At 39.0% G+C, this 21,900-nt stretch overlaps 1 protein-coding gene and 1 non-coding gene across 15 annotated transcripts in view; one reads left to right on the plus strand and one right to left on the minus strand.

Annotated features, from left to right (window-relative positions):
* The window catches only part of PPP4R3B (protein phosphatase 4 regulatory subunit 3B), an 82,251-nt gene that overhangs the window by 56,786 nt on the left and 3,565 nt on the right, over positions 1-21,900 (plus strand). For 4 of the 14 annotated variants that reach the window (XM_063618006.1, XM_063618004.1, XM_063618010.1 and 1 more), the window contains 4 exons: positions 2,196-2,335; positions 2,740-2,924; positions 8,235-8,428; positions 20,956-21,057. In XM_063618006.1, coding sequence (XP_063474076.1) covers positions 2,196-2,335; positions 2,740-2,924; positions 8,235-8,428; positions 20,956-21,057 — 621 coding nt within the window. Of the gene's footprint in view, positions 1-2,195; positions 2,336-2,739; positions 2,925-8,234; positions 8,429-17,237; positions 18,865-20,955; positions 21,058-21,900 lie in introns of those variants that run through there. The other 10 variants (XM_063618002.1, XM_063618008.1, XM_063618011.1 and 7 more) reach the window with 3 other exon arrangements.
* On the minus strand, positions 1,386-1,533 carry LOC129463335 (small nucleolar RNA SNORA12). Its single transcript, XR_008651124.1, has one exon. It is a non-coding gene; the product is annotated as a small nucleolar RNA SNORA12 (small nucleolar RNA).

Consider the following 21,900-nt stretch of genomic DNA (forward strand, 5'->3'; position numbering starts at 1 on the left):
CAGGACCAGTCAGAACTTGAAGCTTTATCCCTGCTTAGTTTTAGGCAACAGAAGATTTGTCCTAAACAATCTGGAGGGCAATCTATGTGAATAACAGGAATGCAACAGATAACTGTAGAACCAGTACAACAAATTTACTTCGCCTGTACTTAAACACACCGAAATCATTCCACTGAGGAAATGGCCACATAGTTGGAAATAATTTGGGTTTAATTTTTTGTTTTGTTTTGTTTGAGACAAGGTCTCATGCTGTTGCCCAAGCTGGAGTGCAATAATGTAATCACAGTTCACTGCAGCCTCGACCTCCTGGGCTCAAGCAGATCCTCCCACGTTAGCCTCCTGAGTAGTTGGAACTACAGGCATGCACTAAAGTGCCTGGCTAATTGTAATTTTTTTTTAGGTATGGGGTCTCCCTTTCTTGCCCAGGCTGGTCTCAAACTCCTAGGCTCAACCAGTCCTCCCACCTCAGTCTCCCAAAGTGTTGGATTACAGGTGTGAGCCACTGCACCTGGCTGGAAATAATTTGTAAAACGAAAGTCCAAGCTAGAAATTCATTCTCTAGTTTTATTTCTTACAAATCAGATTTCTGCTGATAACATGCTATTCTCATATGAAGATTATTTAGCCGACTGGATTGTTTTTCCAAAAGTGGTCAATTGCCAAGTGTATGATTTTTAAAAGGATGAAGAGGATAGAAGTCTTTAACCTGGTAAAAGAAGGAACATGGTTAACTAGCTCACTAGTTCCCATCGTACTGCTGCAATAAATCAAAGCTTTATATTTTATTTACTTTATATTTTTCTCCTTTAAAATTTTGGTGAGATACAGATAAAGCAAATGGTAGGGTTTACAACCCTGTCCCTATGCCCATGATGGAATTATTTTTCTGAAAATAAGTTTGAGTGGTTAATTTGTGTACCTTGTGCCCCAAAACTTAATGTATTTTTTTGTTTCACATATAACATAGAGCCATTACCTACGTTTCCAATTTCTGATGTGTGTATTTTTTTTAATTGAGAAGTACAGGAGAACTAGTTTTAAGACTTTAAATCCATAATGCAACCAAATTAAGGTATATCTTTTCAAGAAATGGCCTGTGTGTTTCTTACTATGTAGTGTTATCTGTAAAGTCCTGAATCACAACTTTAATTTTTTTTTTTAAATAAGCCACTTGGCATGCATGCATTTGCAGTGATGGTTTGGAATTTAGAAGTTATTACAATATCAATTAGTTTATTTCACAGATATTATACTATTGGAAGACTATAGGAATAGGCAATAGAATTCCAGATAGTTTATCAGATCTGTGTGTATAATATAGTCAGAGAAATCTTTACTTCTTATTATTTAGGTAAGACGTATCCTCTGTTGTTTTTTCTTCTTCTAAGTGTGAAAGCCAGCCTCTGATGTGGGAAAGGCTTGAGAGAGATATCTTTGTCATCAAGCCTTTGCCAGCTCCTATATAATATATGTGGCAGAGTTAGGCTCATTTGAAAACTTAACAAACGTACCAGAAAGAAAACCACCGCAACCATATCCCATTTTGATAGCAGTTAAACAGGAAGTCATTAAATAAGACCTGTTTGTTGAAAATGTGTTTTTCTTTTATTAATACGTAATGTACAGATGTATTTGGTACATGTATTTATTTTTACATGCATAGAATGTGTAATGATCAAGTCCGGGTATTTGGGGTATCCATCACCGTGAGTATTTTGAAAACGTAATTTTAACATCTGCCCTCTAACCAGCTGTGTGCTCTGGATCAAACCATCCAGCCTCTCTTAGAGCCTCAATTTTGTTTTTCTCTAAAATGGGGATAATAAAAACCTATCTCATAGAATTGTTGTGAAGATCAAATGAAATTGTATGTAAAAGTGCTTTTTAAATTGTAAACTGCTATATATATATATATATATACACAAAAAATAAACAGAAGATGTAAAATAAATCTATTTACTTTTCAAATGTTCTTTATAGTCCTACAAAAGGGCTCCAGTAAATTGCTTCTCCTTTTTTTTCAAGTTTTCTGTGCAGTCCTGACTCATGTGTAAAGAAACCAGGACATTACATTTTGGAAGGTGATTTTGAAAAACCTTTTTTGATCAGCTTTAGAACTACGAAACAAAATTTTAAAGTTTTTCTTCTAACAAGCATTGTATTATATTTTAAATGTAAATTTTGTGCTTATACAGGAAGATATCAAGTCTCTTACTGCCCATATAGTTGAAAACTTTTATAAAGCACTTGAATCGATTGAATATGTTCAGACATTCAAAGGATTGAAGACTAAATATGAGCAAGAAAAAGACAGACAAAATCAGAAACTGAACAGGTATTGTTTAAGTATACTGCTTTTATAGCCTACAAGATTGTGTCCAAAATTGTTTGTAGTTCAGATTTTCCATGTGAAATTTACTGAGGAATTTTCTTTTCATCACTGCATAGCATAGAGTAGAATAGGAGGGTAAAGTGTCCCCCCTACCCCATATCATTTATATGATGAATTACTACTCCATATTGTAACTTAAGAAGAATATTTAGTTTAATTTACAACATCCTAAAATATTTTGGAGTGTTCTCTGGCTACATCTTCTATCATTACAGAGATTATTTTGATATAAATTATAGTCAGTTAAAATTACTTCAGTTCCTCTTGGTTATACATATTTTTCCTTCAATTCAATCTGATCATGAACTTTAAATCATTACTCAATATTTGTGATATATTTCTTACAGTGTACCATCTATATTGCGTAGTAACAGATTTCGCAGAGATGCAAAAGCCTTGGAAGAGGATGAAGAAATGTGGTTTAATGAAGATGAAGAAGAGGAAGGAAAAGCAGTTGTGGCACCGTTGGAAAAATCTAAGCCAGAAGATGATTTTCCAGATAATTATGAGAAGTTTATGGAGACTAAAAAAGGTATTAAAATTCTGAATTTTTGCACAGTGTACCCTCTTATTTAGTGCACAAATTATTTTGTTGCTTGTGAAGGTTTGTTTATAGTTTACAAAGCAAGAAAGACAAGAATTTTATACCAGATTGTGTTCTTTTAAAATTATGTACTTTTTCCAAATCTGTCTGGGAATTCTTTCCATGTTTAAAATGTTTCTCTTCAAACTTGCCATTTTGTAATGCTGTTAATTTGCTAGTTAGAAATTGAATTATCTACTTATACTTTTCTTTCTGTGAATAGTCTTGGCTTTATTTCTATACTGAAATTCTCAGTAATAACAGAGACCATATAGCTTCATAGAAACCTTCTAGAGTACTTTGCCTGTGTCTTTTACAGCTGATAAACTGAGCTCAAACAAGTAACTTTGCTCTTTGAAATTTTTAAATTACAAAAGTTACATAAAGATATACTATCAAGAGAAGTGAAAAAGTAAAACTTCCCCGGCTTTCAGATGTGCTTAACTTGTTTTATAAAATGAAGATCTTGCTAGTAATATATCTTTCAAAAGAACTAATCATTTTACTTCTGTGGCCTGAAGAATTACCATTTTTTGGAATACTGCCCTGTATATATCATTTAAATATTTAATTAAAATTTATACCTTGCTGGGCATGGTGGCTCACGTCTGTAATCCCAGCACTTTGGGAGGCTGAGGCAGGTGGATCATTTGAGCCCAGGAGTTCCAGACCACCCTGGGTAACATGGTAAAACCCTGTCTCTACAAAAAAACACAAAAATTAGATGGGCACAGTGGCACTTACCGAGTCCCAGCTACTAGGAAGGCTGAGGCTGGAGGATCACTTGAGCCCAGGAGGTCGAAGCTGCAGTGAGCCATGAGCTGCAGCTGCACTCCAGCCTGATAACAGAGAAAGACCCTATCTCAAAAACAAAACAAAAAATTTATGTCTTCGAAGATAAAAGCCTTTCTTGGATTTATTATGTAAGTTTGTGATTTTGAATGTGACATTTTCTAAAGACAATTCTCAGAAAATTAATTTCATTTATTACATTTTCTTTGAAACTGTTGTTCGTACTCATTTTCAACTCATTAGTTTGATAAGTTTTACTTGCCTCAGTGTGGTGGAGCAAAAAGCTTATTAAAATGTCCTAAGGAATCGGTACCTTTGCTAGACAAATTCTTCTGCCTTTACTCATTTCAGGTACTGCCCTGACTACTGTCAAAAGAGGCAGTACAGCCATATTTGAAGTTCTGTATCCAGTGTTGAGTGAGACGCTGTTAAGAATCATATATAAAAATAATAACCAGATGTTAAAAGGGATTGGACACCTATGTCATAAAACAAACAGAAAAAGGAACCTGGACTATTTAGGACTTACAGACTTGATCATTGTCTTTAGGCATTTGGAATATTGACTTGTGAGAGAAATTACTAGGTTTTTACCATGAGTAAAGAAGTGTGGAGTCAGTGAGTGGAAGCTACAGGGGGACAATAAAAGGAAGAGTCAGACAGCTAATGAGATTTTAGATGTATGTGCTAGATACCACAGTGTAGAGTTCTAGCATAGGATGGCTAATTTTATTATGATCTGTAGGGTCCTTTCTAATACTGAGATTTCTAAGATTCTAGCTAATAAAGACTTAATCACTTGTATTAGTTCATTTTATACTGTTAAAAAGAACTACCTAAGACTGGGTAGTTTATGAAGAAAATAGGTTTGATTAACTCACAGTTCTGTAGGCTTAACAGGAAACATGGCTGAAAGGCTTCGGGAAACTTACAGTCATGGTTGAAGGCGAAAGGAAAGCAAGCATATCTTAACCATGGTGGAGCGGGAGACAGAGAGTGTGAAGGAGGAGGTGCCACACACTTGTTTGTTTGTTTGCTTTTTGAGATAGAGTCTCCTTCTCGTTGCCCAGGCTGGAGTGCAGTGGCGTGATCTCGGCTCACTGCAACCTCTGCCTCCTGGGCTCAAGCGATTCTCCTGCCTCAGCCTCCCAAGTAGTTGGGATTACAGGCATGCACCACCACACCTGGCTAATTTTTATATTTTTAATAGAGATGGGGTTTCACCATGTTGGCCAGGCTGGTCTCGAACTCCTGGTCTCAGATGATTCACCCGCTTCGGCCTCCCAAAGTGCTGGGATTACAGGCATGAGCCACCAAGCCCGGCCAACGTGCCACACACTCTTAACCAGATCTCGTGAGAACTCACTATCACAAAAATAGCAAGGGGGTTTTCTGCCTCCATGATTCAATCATCTCCTCCAACACCTGGGGATTACAATTCACAATGAGATTTGGGTGGGGACAAGAGCCAAACCGTATCATACTACCCTGGCCCCTTCCTAATCTCATGTCCTTTTTACATTTCAAAACTAGTCATGCCTTCCCAACAGTCCCCCATAACTCATTCCAGCATTAACTCAAAAGTCCAAGTCCAAAGTCTCATATGAGACAAAGTAAATCCCTTCTGCCTATGATCCTATAAAATAAAAAACAAGTTAGTTACCTCCAAGATACAATGGGGGTACAGACATTGGGTAAATGCTCACATTCCAAATGGAAGAAATTGGCCAAAACAAAGGGACTACAGGCCCCGGGCAAGTGCAAAGCCCAGCAGGGCAGTCTTTAAATCTTAAAGCTCCAAAATAATCACCTTTGACTCCATGTTTCACATCCAGGGCGTGCTGATACAACAGGTAGGCTCCCAAGACCACAGCTGGCTTCGCTGCCGTGGCTTTGCCGGGTACAGCCCCCATGGCTGCTTTCATGGGCTAGAGTTGAGTGCCTGTGGCTTTTCCAGGTGCATGGTGCAAGCTGTTGGTAGATCTACTGTTCTGGGGTCTGGAGGATGGTGGCCCTCTTCTCATGGCTCCACTAGGCAGTATCCCAGTGGGGACTCTGTGTGGGGGCTCCAACCTTACATTTCCCTTCCACACTGCCCTAGTAGAGGTTCTTCATAAGAGCTCTGCCCCTGCAGCAGATTTCTGCCTAGATATCCAGGCATTTCTGTATGTCTTCTGAAATCTAGGTGGTTTGAGAATCAGAGGTTACCAAACCTCAGTTCTTGTCTTCTGCACACCCACAGGCCCAACGTCACATGGAAGCCACCAAGAGTTGGGGCTTGCACGCTCCAAAGCCGTGGCCCAAGCTGTACCTTGGCCCCTTTTAGCCATGGCTGGAGCTGCAGCACCTGGGATGCAGGGTGTCCCAAGACTGCACAGAGCAGCAGGGCCCTGGGCCCAGCTCACAAAACCATTTTTCCCTCCTAGGCCTCTGGGCCTGTGAATTAACATTTGGCTCCTTGTTACTTATTCAGATTTCTGCAGCCAGCTGGAATTTCTCCCCAGAAAATGGGGTTTTCTTTTCTACTGCATGGTCAGGCTGCAAGTTTTCCAAACTTTATGCTCTCCTCCCTTTTAAATATAAATTCTAATTTCGGACCATCTCTTTCTTCATGCATATGAGCGTACACTTTTAGAAACAGCCAGAAGGCCTCTCTTTTTTTTTTTTTTTTTTTCTGAGATGGAGTCTCTCTCTGTTGCCCAGGCTGGAATGCAGTGGCATGATCTCAGCTCACTGCAACCTCTGCCTCAGGTTCAACTGATTGTCCTGCCTCAGCCTCCCAAGTAGCTGGGACTACAGGTGTGTACCACCATGCCCAGATAATTTTTGTATTTTTAGTAGAGACAGGGTTTCACCATGTAGGCCAGGCTGGTCTCGAACTCCTGAGCTCAAGTGGTCCACCCACCTCAGCCTCCCAGACTGCTGGGGTTACAGGCATGAGCCACTGTGCCCAGCCCAGGCCACCACTTGAATGCTTTGCTGCTTAGAAATTTCTTCCACCAGATACCCTAAATCATCTCTCTCAAGTTCAAGTTCCACAGATCTCTAGGGCAGGGGCAAAATGCCACCAGTCCCTTTGCTAAAGCATGCCAAGTATGACCTTTACTCCAGTTCTGAATAAGTTCCTCACTTCCATCTGAGACCTCCTTAGCCTGGACTTCATTGTCCATGTCACTGTCAGCATTTTGGTCAAAACCAGTGAACAAGTCTTTAGGAAGTTCCAGACTTTCCTGTATCTTCCTGTCTTTTTCTAAGCCCTCCAAATTGTTCCAACCTCTGCCTGTTACCCGGTTCCAAAGTCGCTTCCACATTTTCAGGTATCTTTTTCTTTGAGATGAAGTCTCTGTCATCCAGGCTGGTGTGCAGTGGCACAATCTCGGCTCACTGCATCCTCTGCCTCCAGGGTTCAAGCGATTCTCCTGCCTCAGCCACCAGAGCAGCTGGGATTATAGGTGTGCGCCACCACTCCCAGCTAATGTTTGTATTTTTAGTAGAGAATAGGTTTCATCATGTTGGCCAGGCTGATTTTGAACTCCTGACCTCAAGTGATCCACCCTCCTCAGCCACCCAGTGCTAGGATTACAGGCGTGAGCCACTGCGCCCTGCCATTTTCAGGTGTCTTTATAGCAGTACCCCATTCCTGGTACCAATTTTCTGTATTAGTTCATTTTCACACTGCTCTAAAGAACTACCTGAGGCTGTGTAATTTATGAAGAAAAAAGGTATAATTGACTTACAATTCCACGTAGCTGGGGAGGCCTCAGGAAACTTGTGGCGGAAGGTGCACGGGAAACAAGGCATATGTTAAATGGCAGCAAGAGAGAGAGAGCAAGTGGGGAAGTGCTACCCTTTGGAACAACCAGATCTCGTGAGAACTCACTATCACAAGAACAGCAAAGGGGAAATCCACCCCTATGATCCAGTCACCTCTTAACCAGGTCCCTCCCTTGACATGTGGGGATTACAATTTGATTTGAGATTTGGGTGGGGACACAGAGCCAAACCATATAATCACTGTACACATCATGTTCTTTTTCAAAAGTTCTTAGGAAACAAAGGCAATTAATTTTGTTTTTTGGTTTTTTTTTTGAGACGGAGTTTCGCTCTTGTTGCCCAGGCTGGAGTGCAATGGCACGATCTCGGCTCACCACAACCTCCGCCTCCCAGGTTCAAGTGATTCTCCTGCCTCAGCCTCCCAATTAGCTAAGATTATAGACATGCGCCACCACACCCGGCTAATTTTGTAGTTTTAGTAGAGACGGGGTTTCTTCATGTTGGTCAGGCTGGTCTTGAACTCTGGCCTCAGGTGATCTGCCTGCCTCAGCCTCCCAAAGTGTTGGGATCACAGGCGTGAGCCACCGTGCCCGGGCAGCAATGTTTTATAAGTTTTTAAATTATTGCTGTTTTTAGATGTTTTGACTTAGCAGTATTTATTGATATACGTTCAAAATTTTACTTTTGCTTTAGCAAAAGAAAGTGAAGACAAGGAAAACCTTCCCAAAAGGACATCTCCTGGTGGCTTCAAATTTACTTTCTCCCACTCTGCCAGTGCTGCTAATGGAACAAACAGTAAATCTGTAGTGGCCCAGACACCACCAGCAACTTCTAATGGATCCTCTTCCAAAACCACAAACTTGCCTACGTCAGTAACAGCCACCAAGGTAGGTGAAACAGCATTACACACAAACTTTGCTTTTCCCATCTGTGAGATTTTTTCATGTTTACTGAAACAAATTTGGATAATCAAAACAATTTCAATGAATTATTTAGAATTTTTCTGTTATCAGAACATTGTTGATGATTGTAGAATTTTATTTTATTTTATTTTTTGAGACAGAGTCTCACTCTGTCGCTAGGCTGGAGTGTAGTGGAGTGATCTTGGCTCACTGCAACCTCTGCCTCCCGGATTCAAGCAATTCTCCTGCCTCAGCCTCCCAAGTAGCTGGGACTACAGGCGTGCGCCACCACACCCAGCTAATTTTTGTATTTTTAGTAGAGACGGGGTTTCACCATGTTGGCCAGGATGGTCTCGATCTCTTGACCTCATGATGCGCCCACCTCAGCCTCCCAAAGAGAATTTCATTTTGTTTAGGCTTATGATAATAAATGTAAACATCCTTCCTCCCTGTCCCCCATTCTATTTTGGAGCACTTAAGTTGATTCTAATATTTCACTGACTACTTAGTGTTACTGCATTTTAAATTATTTTCTTGGATAGTTGAGTAGTAGAATGTCTTCACACATATGTTCAAATTCATCTTCATAAAGTCTGTGCCAGTTTATGTTACCATAAACTGTGTATGAGTGTGCCTGGCCAATTGCAGCTTTGCCAGCGCTGTAATTATTTTTAGTATTTGCCAGTTAGGTAGGGGAGACAGTATATACTATCTCATTTCCAATTGTGTATACTTTATTAGTAGTAAGGCTAAATATTAGCCTTTTGAATCTGCTTTTCTCTGCAAATTGGATTATATTATTGTTGATGAATCTTTAGTTAAGGATATTAGACTTTCTGTTGTTCTTACAACAAATGTATTTCCCTTGGTTACTTTTTTTTATAAACAAGTTTAAATTTTATACGAAACATTTTTTTTGTTCATATGTTGTATGAAATCATCCTTTTTCCCCAGAAAGGAGTGGCTTAAAATAAAAAGGCATAAATATGGGACAACTATTGTATAAAGGTAGAAAGACAAGCAGAAACACCGTGGTAGTACATACCTAACTAAAGGAATGCATCTTGTTTGGAACGCAAAATACAAGTCTGAGTTTATTTTACAAAAATTTAGAATTTTCATTCAGTAGTATAGTGAGATAGGCTCTTGACAATAGCATTTTCATGGTATTCGGTATTTGAAACATATTTTATGTTTTTCAACTGGAAAATTTTAAAATTAGTTTTCAACTTTATGATGGGACAATTTAGAGTAATATTGTGACACTACATTAAGAATGTTTGGGCTGGGCACAGTATCCTAGCACTGTGGGAGGCCAAGGCAGGAGGATCACTTGAGCCCAGGAGTCCAAGACCAGTCTGGGCAACAAAGTGAGACCCCATCTCTACAAAAAGTATTAAAAAATTAGCTGGGTGTGGTGGCACACACCTGTGGTCCCAGCTACTCAAGAGTCTGAGGCAGGAGAATGGTTTGAGCCTGAGAGGTGGAGGCTTCAGTGAGCCATGATCTTGCCACTGCACTCCAGCCTGAGCAAGAGAATGAGACCCTGCTCAAAAAAGAATATTTGCCATAGAGTTGTATTGTTTGAGTTCAAACCTTGGCTCTGCCTCTTTCTAGCTGTATCACCTTGTATAAGTTATTTAATCTCTCTGGGCCTTAAGCTCCCTGCCTTCCTGCTTCGTCGTTGTTGTTGTTGTTGTTGTTGTTACAGAATCTCACTCTGTCGCCCAGCCTGGAGTGCAGTGGTGTGATCACAGCTCACTGCCTCCCCGACCTCCTGGGCTCAACTGATCCTCCCACCTCAGCCTCCCGAGTAGCTGGGAATGCAGGCGTATGCCACTATGCCTGGCTAATTTTTGTATTTTTGGTAGAGATGGGTTTTTGCCATGTTGCCCAGGCTGGTCTCAGACTGCTGGGCTCAAGCAGTCCTGCTCAGCCTCCCACAGTGTTAGGATTAACAGGTGTTAGCCACCATGCCCGGCCGACTTTCTTCTTTTAAAAAGGGGTAAGATAGGACCTACTTTATAAGCTTGTTGGGAAGATTAAATTATTTAACAAATGCAAAATGCTGAGAACACTGCTTGACACTTTCTCAATATATATTAGCTTTTCTTTTCTCTCTTTTTTTTTTTTAAATCAAAGTTAATACATGCACTTACTTTCAAAAGTCAAATATTACCAAAAGGCAAGTTTATATTAGAAAAAAAATCAGTCCCTCTGTTCCCCTCCACAAAGACACCTTTGAACTCTTTTAGCTGTGTCTTCTATTTCTAATAATATGTCAATACTGCATACCTTTTCTATCCTACTTTTATATCCTACTGTTCATTTTGTTTTCCTGTTATGTTTTCTGTGACATTTCCCTGAGTTTTTATTATCCTTCCAGATAATTTACTTATGAATGAGCAAAATTAAATGCAAGCACCAACACCTTTTTCACTCTTTTTGACAGTAACAGCAGATTACAGAATACATCTGTTATACATCCTTTTTAGAGATGGGGATAAAAACAATGTTCTTGGGAAACAGTTGCTCAATCACTGTAGACACAGAATTTTGAAATTAAGCAAGATAGGAGTTGACAGAAGTTAAGCACCACTTTAATTTGCTCTCAACCTTCTTAACAAACCATACCCACATTCCTAATTGGTGACAGATTCTTTATCACCAGTTGCCCTTTGGTTTAGCCAGTTTCACCAACAGTGTTAATTGCTATAGTTGAAGCCTGGCTAGACATTAGCTACTAATGAATTTAAACAAAACATTTGTTTTTATGATATAAATGTCATAAAGACGCAAAATACTTCCTTAGTTGTATAACTGTAAAACTTGCATATTTTCTAGGAGAAAAAATATAAAATCAGAATGAGAAGCCATTTGTGGATACTAAAATAAACACGTCACAGATTCACAGTAGAGAAACCTGTTATTTTGCTTTTTTGTGTAGCAAATTTATCTTCGTGAGCTCTTCATATCAGGACATTAGAGATTTCCTGCATAGAACTTAAAAGTATGGATATGCCTTAATTTATAATTAGCCCCTATCAATGCGATGGGCATTAAAGTTGTTTCCGGCTTTTTGTAGTTATAGTCATTGCTATACATATGTATTTCTGTATAGAATGTGCATTTATTATAATGTTCTAGGATTACAGGTGTGCGACACCATGCCTGGCTAATTTTTCTATTTTCAGTAGAGATGGGGTTTCACCATGTTGGCCAGGCTCGTCAGGAACTCCTGACCTTAAGTGATTCACCCACCTCGGCCTCCCAAAGGGCTTTTTCATAGGTTATTGTTGTCATTTATTTTGATCCTGGCTTTCATATTGGAAACTTGGATTTACACCTAAGATATTGGTGATCTTAGGATTTCCTTTCATAAAAAAAAAGGCAGATTTTAGTAAGAGTGCCAAGACAATTTGTTGGGGAAAAGAATACTCTTTTTCTTTCTTTCTTTTTTTTTTTTTTTTTTTAAGATGGAGTCTCGCTGTGTCGCCCAGGCTGGAGTACAGTGGCACAATCTTGGCTCACTGCAAGCTCCGCCTCCCAGGTTCACGCCATTCTCCTACCTCAGCCTCCCAAGTAGCTGGGGCCTACAGGTGCCCGCCACCACGCCTGGCCAATTTTTTGTATTTTTAGTAGAGATGGGGTTTCACCGTGTTACCCAGGATGGTCTCGATCTCCTGACCTCGTGATCTGCCTCCCTCGGCCTCCCAAAGTGCTGGGATTACAGGCATGAGCCACCACGCCCAGCCAGAATACCCTTTTCAATAAATGTTACAACTGGATATCCACATGCAGAAGAATGAAGTTAGATCCCTATCTCACATCATATACAGAACTCCTCTCAAAATGGATGAAAAGATCCAAATGTAAAAGTTAAAAGTCTAAAACTCTTTTTTTAAAAAAAGGCATAAGTATCTATGACCTTGGATTTAGGCAGTGATTGCTTAGATATGACACAAATAGCTCAAGTGACAAAAGAAAAATAATAAATTGGACTCATTCAAAATTCAAAAATTTTGTATTCTAAAGGATACTACCATAAATTGAAAAGACAGTCCACAAAATGGGAGGAAATATTTGTAAATGATATATCTGATAAGTAACTGGTATCCAGAATATATAAAGAACTCTTACACCTCAGCATGACAACCCAGTTTTAAAATGAGCAAAGATTTTAATAGACATTTCTGCAAAGAAGATACACAAGTGGCCCATACAAGCATGTGGAAAGATGTTTAGCATCATTAGTAAGGGAAATGCAAATCAAAATCACAATATGATAGCATTTCACATCCTCTAGGATAGCTATAATAAAAAAGATGCACAAAAACAAGTGTTGGCAAGAATGTAAATTGTGACATCCATTGCTAGTGAGAATATAAAATAGCACAACAGGCCCGGTGCATAGGCTCATGCCTGTAATCTCAGAACTTTGGGAGGCCGAGGCAGGAGGATCGCTTGAGCCCAGGAGCTCGAGACTAGCCTGGGCAATATGGCAAAACCCCATCTACAAAAATTAGCTGGACATGGTGGCACATGCCTGTGGTCCCAGCTATTCGGGAGGCTGAGGTGGGAGGATCACTTGAGTCCAGCAGGCAGAGGTTGCAGTGAGCCGAGATCACATCACTGCACTCCAGCCTGGGCAACAGTCTCTGAGACCATGTCTCAAAAAATAAATACATAAAAATAAAATGGTATGGCAGCTTTGGAGTACAGTCTGGTGGTTCCCCAAAAAGTCAGAGTACCATATGACCCAGAGTTACCATGTGACCCAGCTACCTCATTTCCTGGGTATATATTTTAAGAAAACTGAAAACCTGTGTCCACTGTAAAACTTGTATATGAATGTTAATAGCAGTATTGTTCATAATAGCCAAAAAGTAGGAATAACCCAAATGTCTCTCAGCTGATGAATGGATACACAAAATGTAGCATATTCATACAGTGGATATTATTTGGCCATAAAAAAGAATGAAGTCCTGATATGCTAAGCATAGATTAACTTTGAAAATATTGTGGTAATTGAAGTAAACCAGTCACAAAAGACCACATATTGTATGATTCCATTTATATGAACTGTTCAGAATAAGCAAATCCACGGAAACAAAGTAGGTTAGTGGTTGCCAAGAGGTGGGTGGTGTGGGGTGTGGTGGGGGAATGAGGACTGTTTATGGGGACTTTTCTGGTGGGTGAAATGATGGAAATATTCTGGAATTAGTGGTGATTACATAACTTGTGAATATACTAAAACCACTGAATTATATGCTCTAAAAGGGTGAGTTTATGGTGTGTGAAAATTATACACTTGAAAAAGTTGACTGTATGGTATGGACTTAGAGAGTAGTGCCCTGCTTTTTTCGGGAGGTGTTAGTTGTTTGTAGTTCCCCCCATACTCCTTCTGTGAAGCCATCTAATTTTTACAGACAAAGCTAGTCTCTTACACCTTGCAAGTATAAGCGTGGTTGTTAGTGTTCTGAGAGCCTACATAGCAAAGCTTATTGTGGGGTAGGCGTGTCTGCTCAGTATACAAAATGTAAATTTATTCTTACATTTTCAGCCTGGACTTACCCATGCCCTTTACTTTGCCTAAAGTCATGAAGTATATGGTTCTTTGCTCTGTAAAGTTAATTACATTCTCTGTAGAGTTTATTCCTTATAGAGTCATTTTCTCTGTAGAATTCTCTATAGTTGGTGATGGTGGAGGAACAGAAATCTCCTGGCTGTCAGAGGTGTAGAATCAATGACCCAGTTGTCTGTTTTACTATAATTAAACTGTTTTCCCTGCTTTCCCCAATATTTTGGTGCCTTTACTGCCTAGCTTCTTTCTGGGGTTCTCTTAAGACAAATCAGTTCTCGTTTCTGCATCCCTCTGCAAATACTTAGTTCTTGGCTTCTTCCTGTTGTATGAGTTTCCTTGCCTCTAATTTCTCTTTTCCAAAAATGCCTTGGCAACTCTAAACTGCTGTTTTCTGTTCTCCTGTTTTCTTTGCTGGTATTTACTTTTTAAATTTCTTACCTAATTACCCTGCAAAAACAACCCAAATGTCCTACCAGAAATTCAGGAATTAAAGTATATGATGAAGCCAAGCATGGTGGTTCATACTTGTAATCCCAACACTTTGGGAGTCTGAGGTGGGCAGATCACTTGAGGCCAGGAGTTCAAGGGCAGCCTGGCCAACATGGTGAAACCCCATCTCTACTAAAAATACAAAAATTAGCCAGGCATGATGGTGTGTGCCTGTAGTCCAAGCTACTTGGGTGGCTGAGGCACAGGAATCGCTTGCACCCTGGAGACAGAGGTTGCAGTGAACCGAGATCGTACAACTGTACTCTAGCTCAGGTGACAGAGCAAGACTCTTCAAAAAAAAAAAAATACATATATATATATATGCATACCATGGAATGCAAGGGTTTAAAACAATGAAATGGAACTTTATGTACTGACATCAAAAGCTTTTTTATATGAACATGATTGTAAAAGAGTAAGTATAATTTCAATCTGCTATTTTAAAACAGCACATTTCTAGATACATATTAAAAGTATGGAATCAGCTTCACAAAATGCATCTCTAGATTACAGGCCTTTTTACTTCCAACATTTCATATTTTGCATTTTTATTATTTTTATTGTAAACATGTTTTAAATGTATGTTAGTTTGCAGAGATAATATAAGTAAAACTCAAATTGTATAACTGAGTTTTTCAGACAATTTATTAATCTTGGGCAAAAACAATTAAGTGTTAACCATTTGGAATACAAATGTTTGTATGTTGTGATATGTAATACTAAGCATAATTAAAACTTTGTAACTTTGCTGTCATCTTTTTGCTTATCAGATTGGTGCCTTTTTATACCAGAATTATTTCTTGTTTTTCCTCTCTTCCAATTTGTTTGGCTTAGAAGCAAAATAATAGAAAAATGATAGTAGTAATAGCAGCTAATAGCACTTATTGAACACTAACTACATACCAAGCACTGTGCTGAAGTGCTTTAGATGTTTCGTTGTCAATTTATTTATTTATTTTGAGATGGAGTGTTGCTCTTGTTGCCCAGGCTGGAGTGCAGTGGCTCAATCTTGGCTCACTGCAACCTCTGCCTCCCGGGTTCAAGCAATTCTCCTGCCTCAGCCTCTGAAGCAGCTGGGATTACAGGCATGTGCCACCACTCCTGGCTAATTTTTGTATTTTTAGTAGAGATGGGGTTTCACTTGTTGGTCAGGCTGGACTTGAACTCCTGACCTCAGGTGATCCACCCACCTTGGCCTCCCAAAATGCTAGGATTACAGGCGTGAGCCACTGTGCCTGGCCATCAATTTAAATTTCAAAATAGTTCACTGAGGCCTAAATACTACTATACCAATTTTACAGACAAATTGAGGCAGAGATATTAAACCACTTGCCCAAGGTTTTATGGGGTTTGTTTGTTTTGTTTTTGTTTTTTTGTTTTTTTTTTGAGATGGAGACTTACTCTGTTGCCCAGGCTGGAGTGCAGTGGTGCAATCTCCACCTCCTGGGTTCAAGAGATTCTCGTCCCTCAGCCTCCCGAGTAGCTGGGACTACAGGTGCCTGCCACCACGCCGGGCTAATTTTTGTATTTTTAGTAGAGATAGGGTTTTGCCATGTTGGCCAGGCTAGTTTTGAACTCATTATCTCTCAGGTGACCCATCCGCCTCGATCTCCCAAAGTGCTGGGATTACAGGCATAAGCCTGGCCCCAAAGTTTTGTTTTTGTTTTTGTTTTGTTTTTTACATAAAAGGTGGTGTCATTAGAATTTGGTATCAGACCTACAATTAGCCTATTTTTAACAATTTAGCCATATTGTTTCTTGCATATCCAGACTTAAGATGTGTGTGTGTGTGATTAAGTTGAGAAACAGATTCTCAGACAGGTATATGTCTTTCTGATAACCGTTTCTAGCTGCCCAGAGGCCTTTTTTTGGTTGGTTAATATTATACTGATTTGGTTACATTCTGGTAAAACCCGATACCTCAGTACTTTAGGTATGACGTATGAGTTACTTCAGTTGTATTTGTTTATCTCCTAGAGGTCTGAAGGGTTTGAACTAAATACAGTGTTTACAGTAGCCCTCTTAACCTATAGGACATAAGTTTTCGTGGGATTGGCTTAAAATGAATGAAACCCTGTGGATGTGTAATTTTCTGGAGTGTACCCAGAGTTTCTCTAGGATTTTCAGAGGTCTGTTATTCGTCAAAGGCCAAGACCACGAATTACCTCATCCTTCTTGTTCTTTTGGTCAGCGAGCTAGTCCTAAATGTTTTACTTATTATTTTATAGGAATCATTTCATGTGTTTATCTCCGGCCATTTAAGCTGTACTTCAAAAGCACAATGAAAATAATGATGTGTACTTAGTGATGAAATATATACAAGATGAACAAAGACTACAAGGGGCTTTCTTGTGGTAATGAAATTAGAGAAATGCACCAGTTCATCTCCAATGTCCTTTCCAGCTTCCAAATGTTATTAATTGTTATCCCTACTGTTTGGAAAAGCAGTTGTTTTCCCACCGTAAAATTTTGCGGAATTGAGTCTTGAAGTATCATTAATAATCCAAGAACCAGATAGAAAAGTTAAGGGTTACTGCAAGTGCTACCAATTAGTACTCAAACGTTCATAATTTCAAGCAGTTCCTTTATCAAATTCAAATGTTAATTTCTGATATGATTTAGAAAAACAATTTCTGATATTTTTACAAGTGATTGTATTTGTACTAAAAGCTCTTTTTTGTTATATATGTTTAAAGAAAAAATTTTTAAATTCTTCAATAGGGAAGTTTGGTTGGCTTAGTGGATTATCCAGATGATGAAGAGGAAGATGATGAAGAAGAAACGTCCCCCAGGAAAAGACCTCGTCTTGGCTCATAAAATATTTATTAGGGGACCCTCAACATGTGGTCTTACAATGCTGCAACTGTTCAGTGAGCTGAAAATCTGAATCAGAAAGTTTTCTCAATTGAACTTATAAAATATACAAGGGGTAGCAAAAGACAGTATATCAGCTAAGAGAGTTTAGTTCTAATAAAAATCAGGCTTCCCAGGAACTTGATTGCTTGCTAGTAATTAAGGGGTTTGCCTTTTAGGCTGTCAAAACAAACGTTAGTAACCAGAACCTAGGAGACAGCTTCTCAGCAAGGAACAGTCACAGGTTTGGGGACGGTTTAGGGGAGGGGAAAGGTTGATAAAATAATGCAGGGTTGCTCCTCGGGGTGTCGATCTAGAAACAATTTTACAGAACTTCGTTTGTAAACTCAATAACATTACTTGTATAATGGTGCTGGCCATGTTGTTTTAATCAGTTGCCTCTTTTTAAAAGAAATTTTTATGGAAAACACGTTCAACTATCATTTAAAAAATGAAGTTAAGCTGTTGGGACCATTTCTTTAAGATTTAACAAAAGTTCAGCCTTTTAGGTAGTTGAAGGGAAGTACACCCCGTATTCAGCACATGTTGAGTTTTCTACACCAGGAATTTTCAATATGTATATTGATGAAAACAAGCTCAATTCAAACTGGACAGTTTTAAGATAATGTTGAAATCAGCACTTTTAGAGACAACGAAGGCCAAGAATCAGTACAGTAGTATTCCAAAGTGATTTTCTCTAGAAATTTGAGAGTGGATCGAACAGAATGTTTTCAACCACCTACCAGTACAATCTTTTGTGGAAGATACTTTGAAATCACTTTCTACTTTGTTAGGAAAGTTCTCTCTCTTTCCAGAGCTGCAAGTTTTAAAGTGTTACTTATACAGACCAACAAAGAATAGTGCTGAATTAAGTGGCATTTAGTATCTAGAAGCCATTTTGATGCAAGAAGCTACTCAAGTGTCAAAGTCAGCATGCAGCACATGTAGCTTTTCTGTAAACAAGGGTGTGATATGAAAGCTGCTTTTTTAAGAAGAGTAAAAGCACATTCCATGTACGTAAGTGAATTTTAAAAATAAATTGAGGCAAACAGTTAAGTTTTATTTTTAGAGCAACAAGTTAACTGTAAATATTTTAATGTTAGTTTGCTCATCTATGATCTGAGATCATGCCGAAGTGAGAAAAATGTCCCCAAAATACAATTTAATTCATTGGGAAAAAAATTTTTAACAGTAATTCCAGCCACAATCTTTAGATCACCCTTGTAATGTGTTACGGGTCCATTTTTCCTGGAATAGTTTAATCTGAAGCAGTTTTCCCTGTTTTGGAGATTTTGTAGTTAATTTTAATTTTGGCTATTGTTTGGAAAAGATGAGCTGTCTGTGTAGATATGAAGTATAGTTTTTCCATAAAACAGATGTTTATTTTGTATTAAAAATACCACTGTACTTGTTTTACACCATTTGTATACATGTGGTGATATTAATGCGAAACTGTAAAATTCAGGAATTAAAATGTGACCCTGTAATTCCATAATTGATGTTTGTGTTTGGTTTGTTGTAAATATAAATTAACTCCATTTTGAGATATGTCAATTTTACAGTATCTTTTAAAAGCCAATAAAATTATCCATAAATATTTATTAGAAACTGCTAGGTCATAACCCAATTTTAATGAAATAATTCTAAGCAAATGCGGGTCAACGGCACTTTATCACTAACTACTTACAGAAGGTAAGCCTTGGGGAAATCATAGCATCACACTATGGAGCTTTTCTCACCTCTTCAATTAAAGGTGTACATACAATAAGAAAGAAAGACCTTCCACCTCATAAAGGCAGGTGACTCGGGATATTTTAAACTAAGATCAGTAAAGTTCTCATCCACTTTCTTTGAATCAGCATTTATCGAGACCCATCTCTCAGCTTTTAGTAAATTTCTTCTTATAATAAGCCCACATGTAAAACACTTTCCTAGTTACTTTTTGTTTGTTTGTTTGTTTGAGTCTCACTCTGTTGGCCAGGCTGGAGTGTAGTTGCACGATTTCGGCTTATTGCAGCCTCCACCACCTGGGTTCGAGCAATTCTCTGCCTCAGCCTCCTGAGTAGCTGGGATTACAGGTGCCCATCACCATGCCAGGCTAATTTTTGTATTTTCAGTAGAGACGGGGTTTCACCGTCTTGGCCAGGCTGGTCTTAAACTCCTGACCTCACAATCCACTCACCTCAGCCTCCCTATCTCTGTATCTTATGAAGACTTCCTTTTTCTTTCTGAAGAGCTGCCATAAGTCTTAAACATTTAAATCATCAGAACCTTTTCTTGTAGCAGAAATGTGAATGTTTTCTTGAAGTACAGGTTACAGTTTTCATGGTACAAGTGCTTACCTACGACGATAAGAGAACAAGGCTTAAAATATCCCTTAAAAGAACAATTGTGAGAATTCCACGTTAGCGGCTGTCTTTAATTGACTACGCTCAGACAGATCTGGGTTTTTATATCTTTATCTTCATTCAGTGAAGCAAGCCAAGAGCCTACATTTGTATGCCTTAGGTCCTCTTAAAATGGTATCTGTAAACATGTGTCCAATATAAAAACTATTTTTAATAAAAAGTTACATGAAACAGATTTCTGTGTTTTAATCACTAGCATTTCCTCTTATCCATCTAGTGATGAAAATATAGCAAATGTAAATACTGGTTTTCCTGCAGGGGAAAGTTTAGAATTGTGTAACTGAAATGAGTAAATCTTGTTACACTAATTTTGGTATCCTTTTTTAAAAGTTTATAATGGTAGACTTAAGGAAATAAAATGTGATTATAAGTTAAATCTCAGGAGTATCCTGTACTTAGAAAAGGGTGGACGTGGGATATTACAAGACTGGAAGTTTTTTGTTTGTTTGTTTGTTTTTTGGAGATGGAGTCTTGCTCTGTTGTTGCCCAGGCTGGAGTGCAGTGGCATGATCTCGCTCACTGCAACTTCCACCTCCCAGGTTCAAGCGATTCTCCTGCTGCAGCCTTCCAAGTAGCTGGGATTACAGGTACCCGCCACTACACCTGGCTGATTTTTGTATTTTTAGTAGAGACGGAGTTTCACCATGTTGGCCAGGCTGGTCTCCTGACCTCAAGTGATCCTCCTGCGTCGGCCTCCCAAAGTGCTGGGATTACAGGCATGAGCCACCACACCCGGCCTGCAAGTTTCTGAAAGAAAGGTCTCCTATTATTGTGGTTTATCTTTAAACAGACTACAGAAAACTATCTTAGGGTCACTTCTCTTAAACACCAACACCCAGTGGTGGCATCTCCTTCAACAGGCTCAATCGATTATTCCCTTTGCCTGTGTTTTAGTAATAGTTTGTCTAGAAAGAGTGAGTAATTATTTTTTACATCCCGCACATCTATTTTCCAAGTCTTGTTTGCTCCTGCCTTGTATAAGAAGTGTAAATGATAAATGTAAAATCTACCTTACCACTGCCCAAGGTATCTATACCCTTGATTGGACTGTCTCATACATGGTACACCCACAACTACTTTATCTCGTGCACTAGTTGCCGTACAGCAATAAAAATGAAAATTTTGATCATTTAACTTCCCTGCTTTAATTTTTTTTTTTTTTTTTTTTTTTGAGACAGGGTCTCACTGTGTCATCCAGGCTGGAGTGGAGTGCTGTGATCATAGCTCACTGCAGCCGTGACCTCCAGGGCTCTGGTGATCCTACCAACTCAGCCTCCCAGGTAACTGGGACTACAGGTGTATGCCACCATGCCTAGCTAATTTTTTGTATTTTTAATGGAGATGGGGTTTTGCCATGTTGTCCAGGCTGGTCTCAAACTCCTGGGCTCAAGCAATATCTGTCCACCTCGGCCTCCCAAAGTGCTGGGATTACAGTGTCAGCCACCGTGCCTGGCCCCTGCGTTAAAATTTTTCAATGACTTGACGCTGCTGGTATTACAAAATTTAAAATCCAGAGCTGCGATTGTGCAACTGCACTCCAGCCTGGGCAGCACAGCAAGATCCTGTCTCTAAAATTAAAAAAAAAAAAATTAAATCCTCACATTCCCTATAAGACTCTGCACTGTCAGTACCCCACCTGTCTCCAATTTCATATGCTAACCCTCTCCACTCATATATATACTCCAGTTTTTCAGTATATGCTTTATTTCCTGCTGCAGAACCTGAGTTGTTCCTTACCTATTTCTTTGTGTAATTAACCTTCCATTCAGCTTAAATAAGCTTAGCCAGCCCTGCTCATAGGATATTACACTTTGGCTTTCTAACAGTTTCATCTTTGGGCCTTGTCCACTAGCCCCATGAAGGCAGTGACCCTGTCAATCTAGTTGACTCCTGTATCCTTAGTGCTTAGCACAATGCCTGGCACAAACAAACAGTAGGTAACCGAGTTTGAATGAATGAACATACTATCAAATAGTTTCTTTCTATACCCTCTTTCCAAGGGAAAACATCCAGGAATTTGTATTAAACTAATCAGTATGAGTAGCTGCCTTTCCTACTGTCCTTTACCTAAAGTGTTTAAAATAAGATATTTGGATTTACAAAAGTGTTCGAAACCAAAAGGC

This window comes from Symphalangus syndactylus, chromosome 14 (assembly GCF_028878055.3).
Source record: "Symphalangus syndactylus isolate Jambi chromosome 14, NHGRI_mSymSyn1-v2.1_pri, whole genome shotgun sequence".
Classification (NCBI taxonomy): domain Eukaryota; kingdom Metazoa; phylum Chordata; class Mammalia; order Primates; family Hylobatidae; genus Symphalangus; species Symphalangus syndactylus.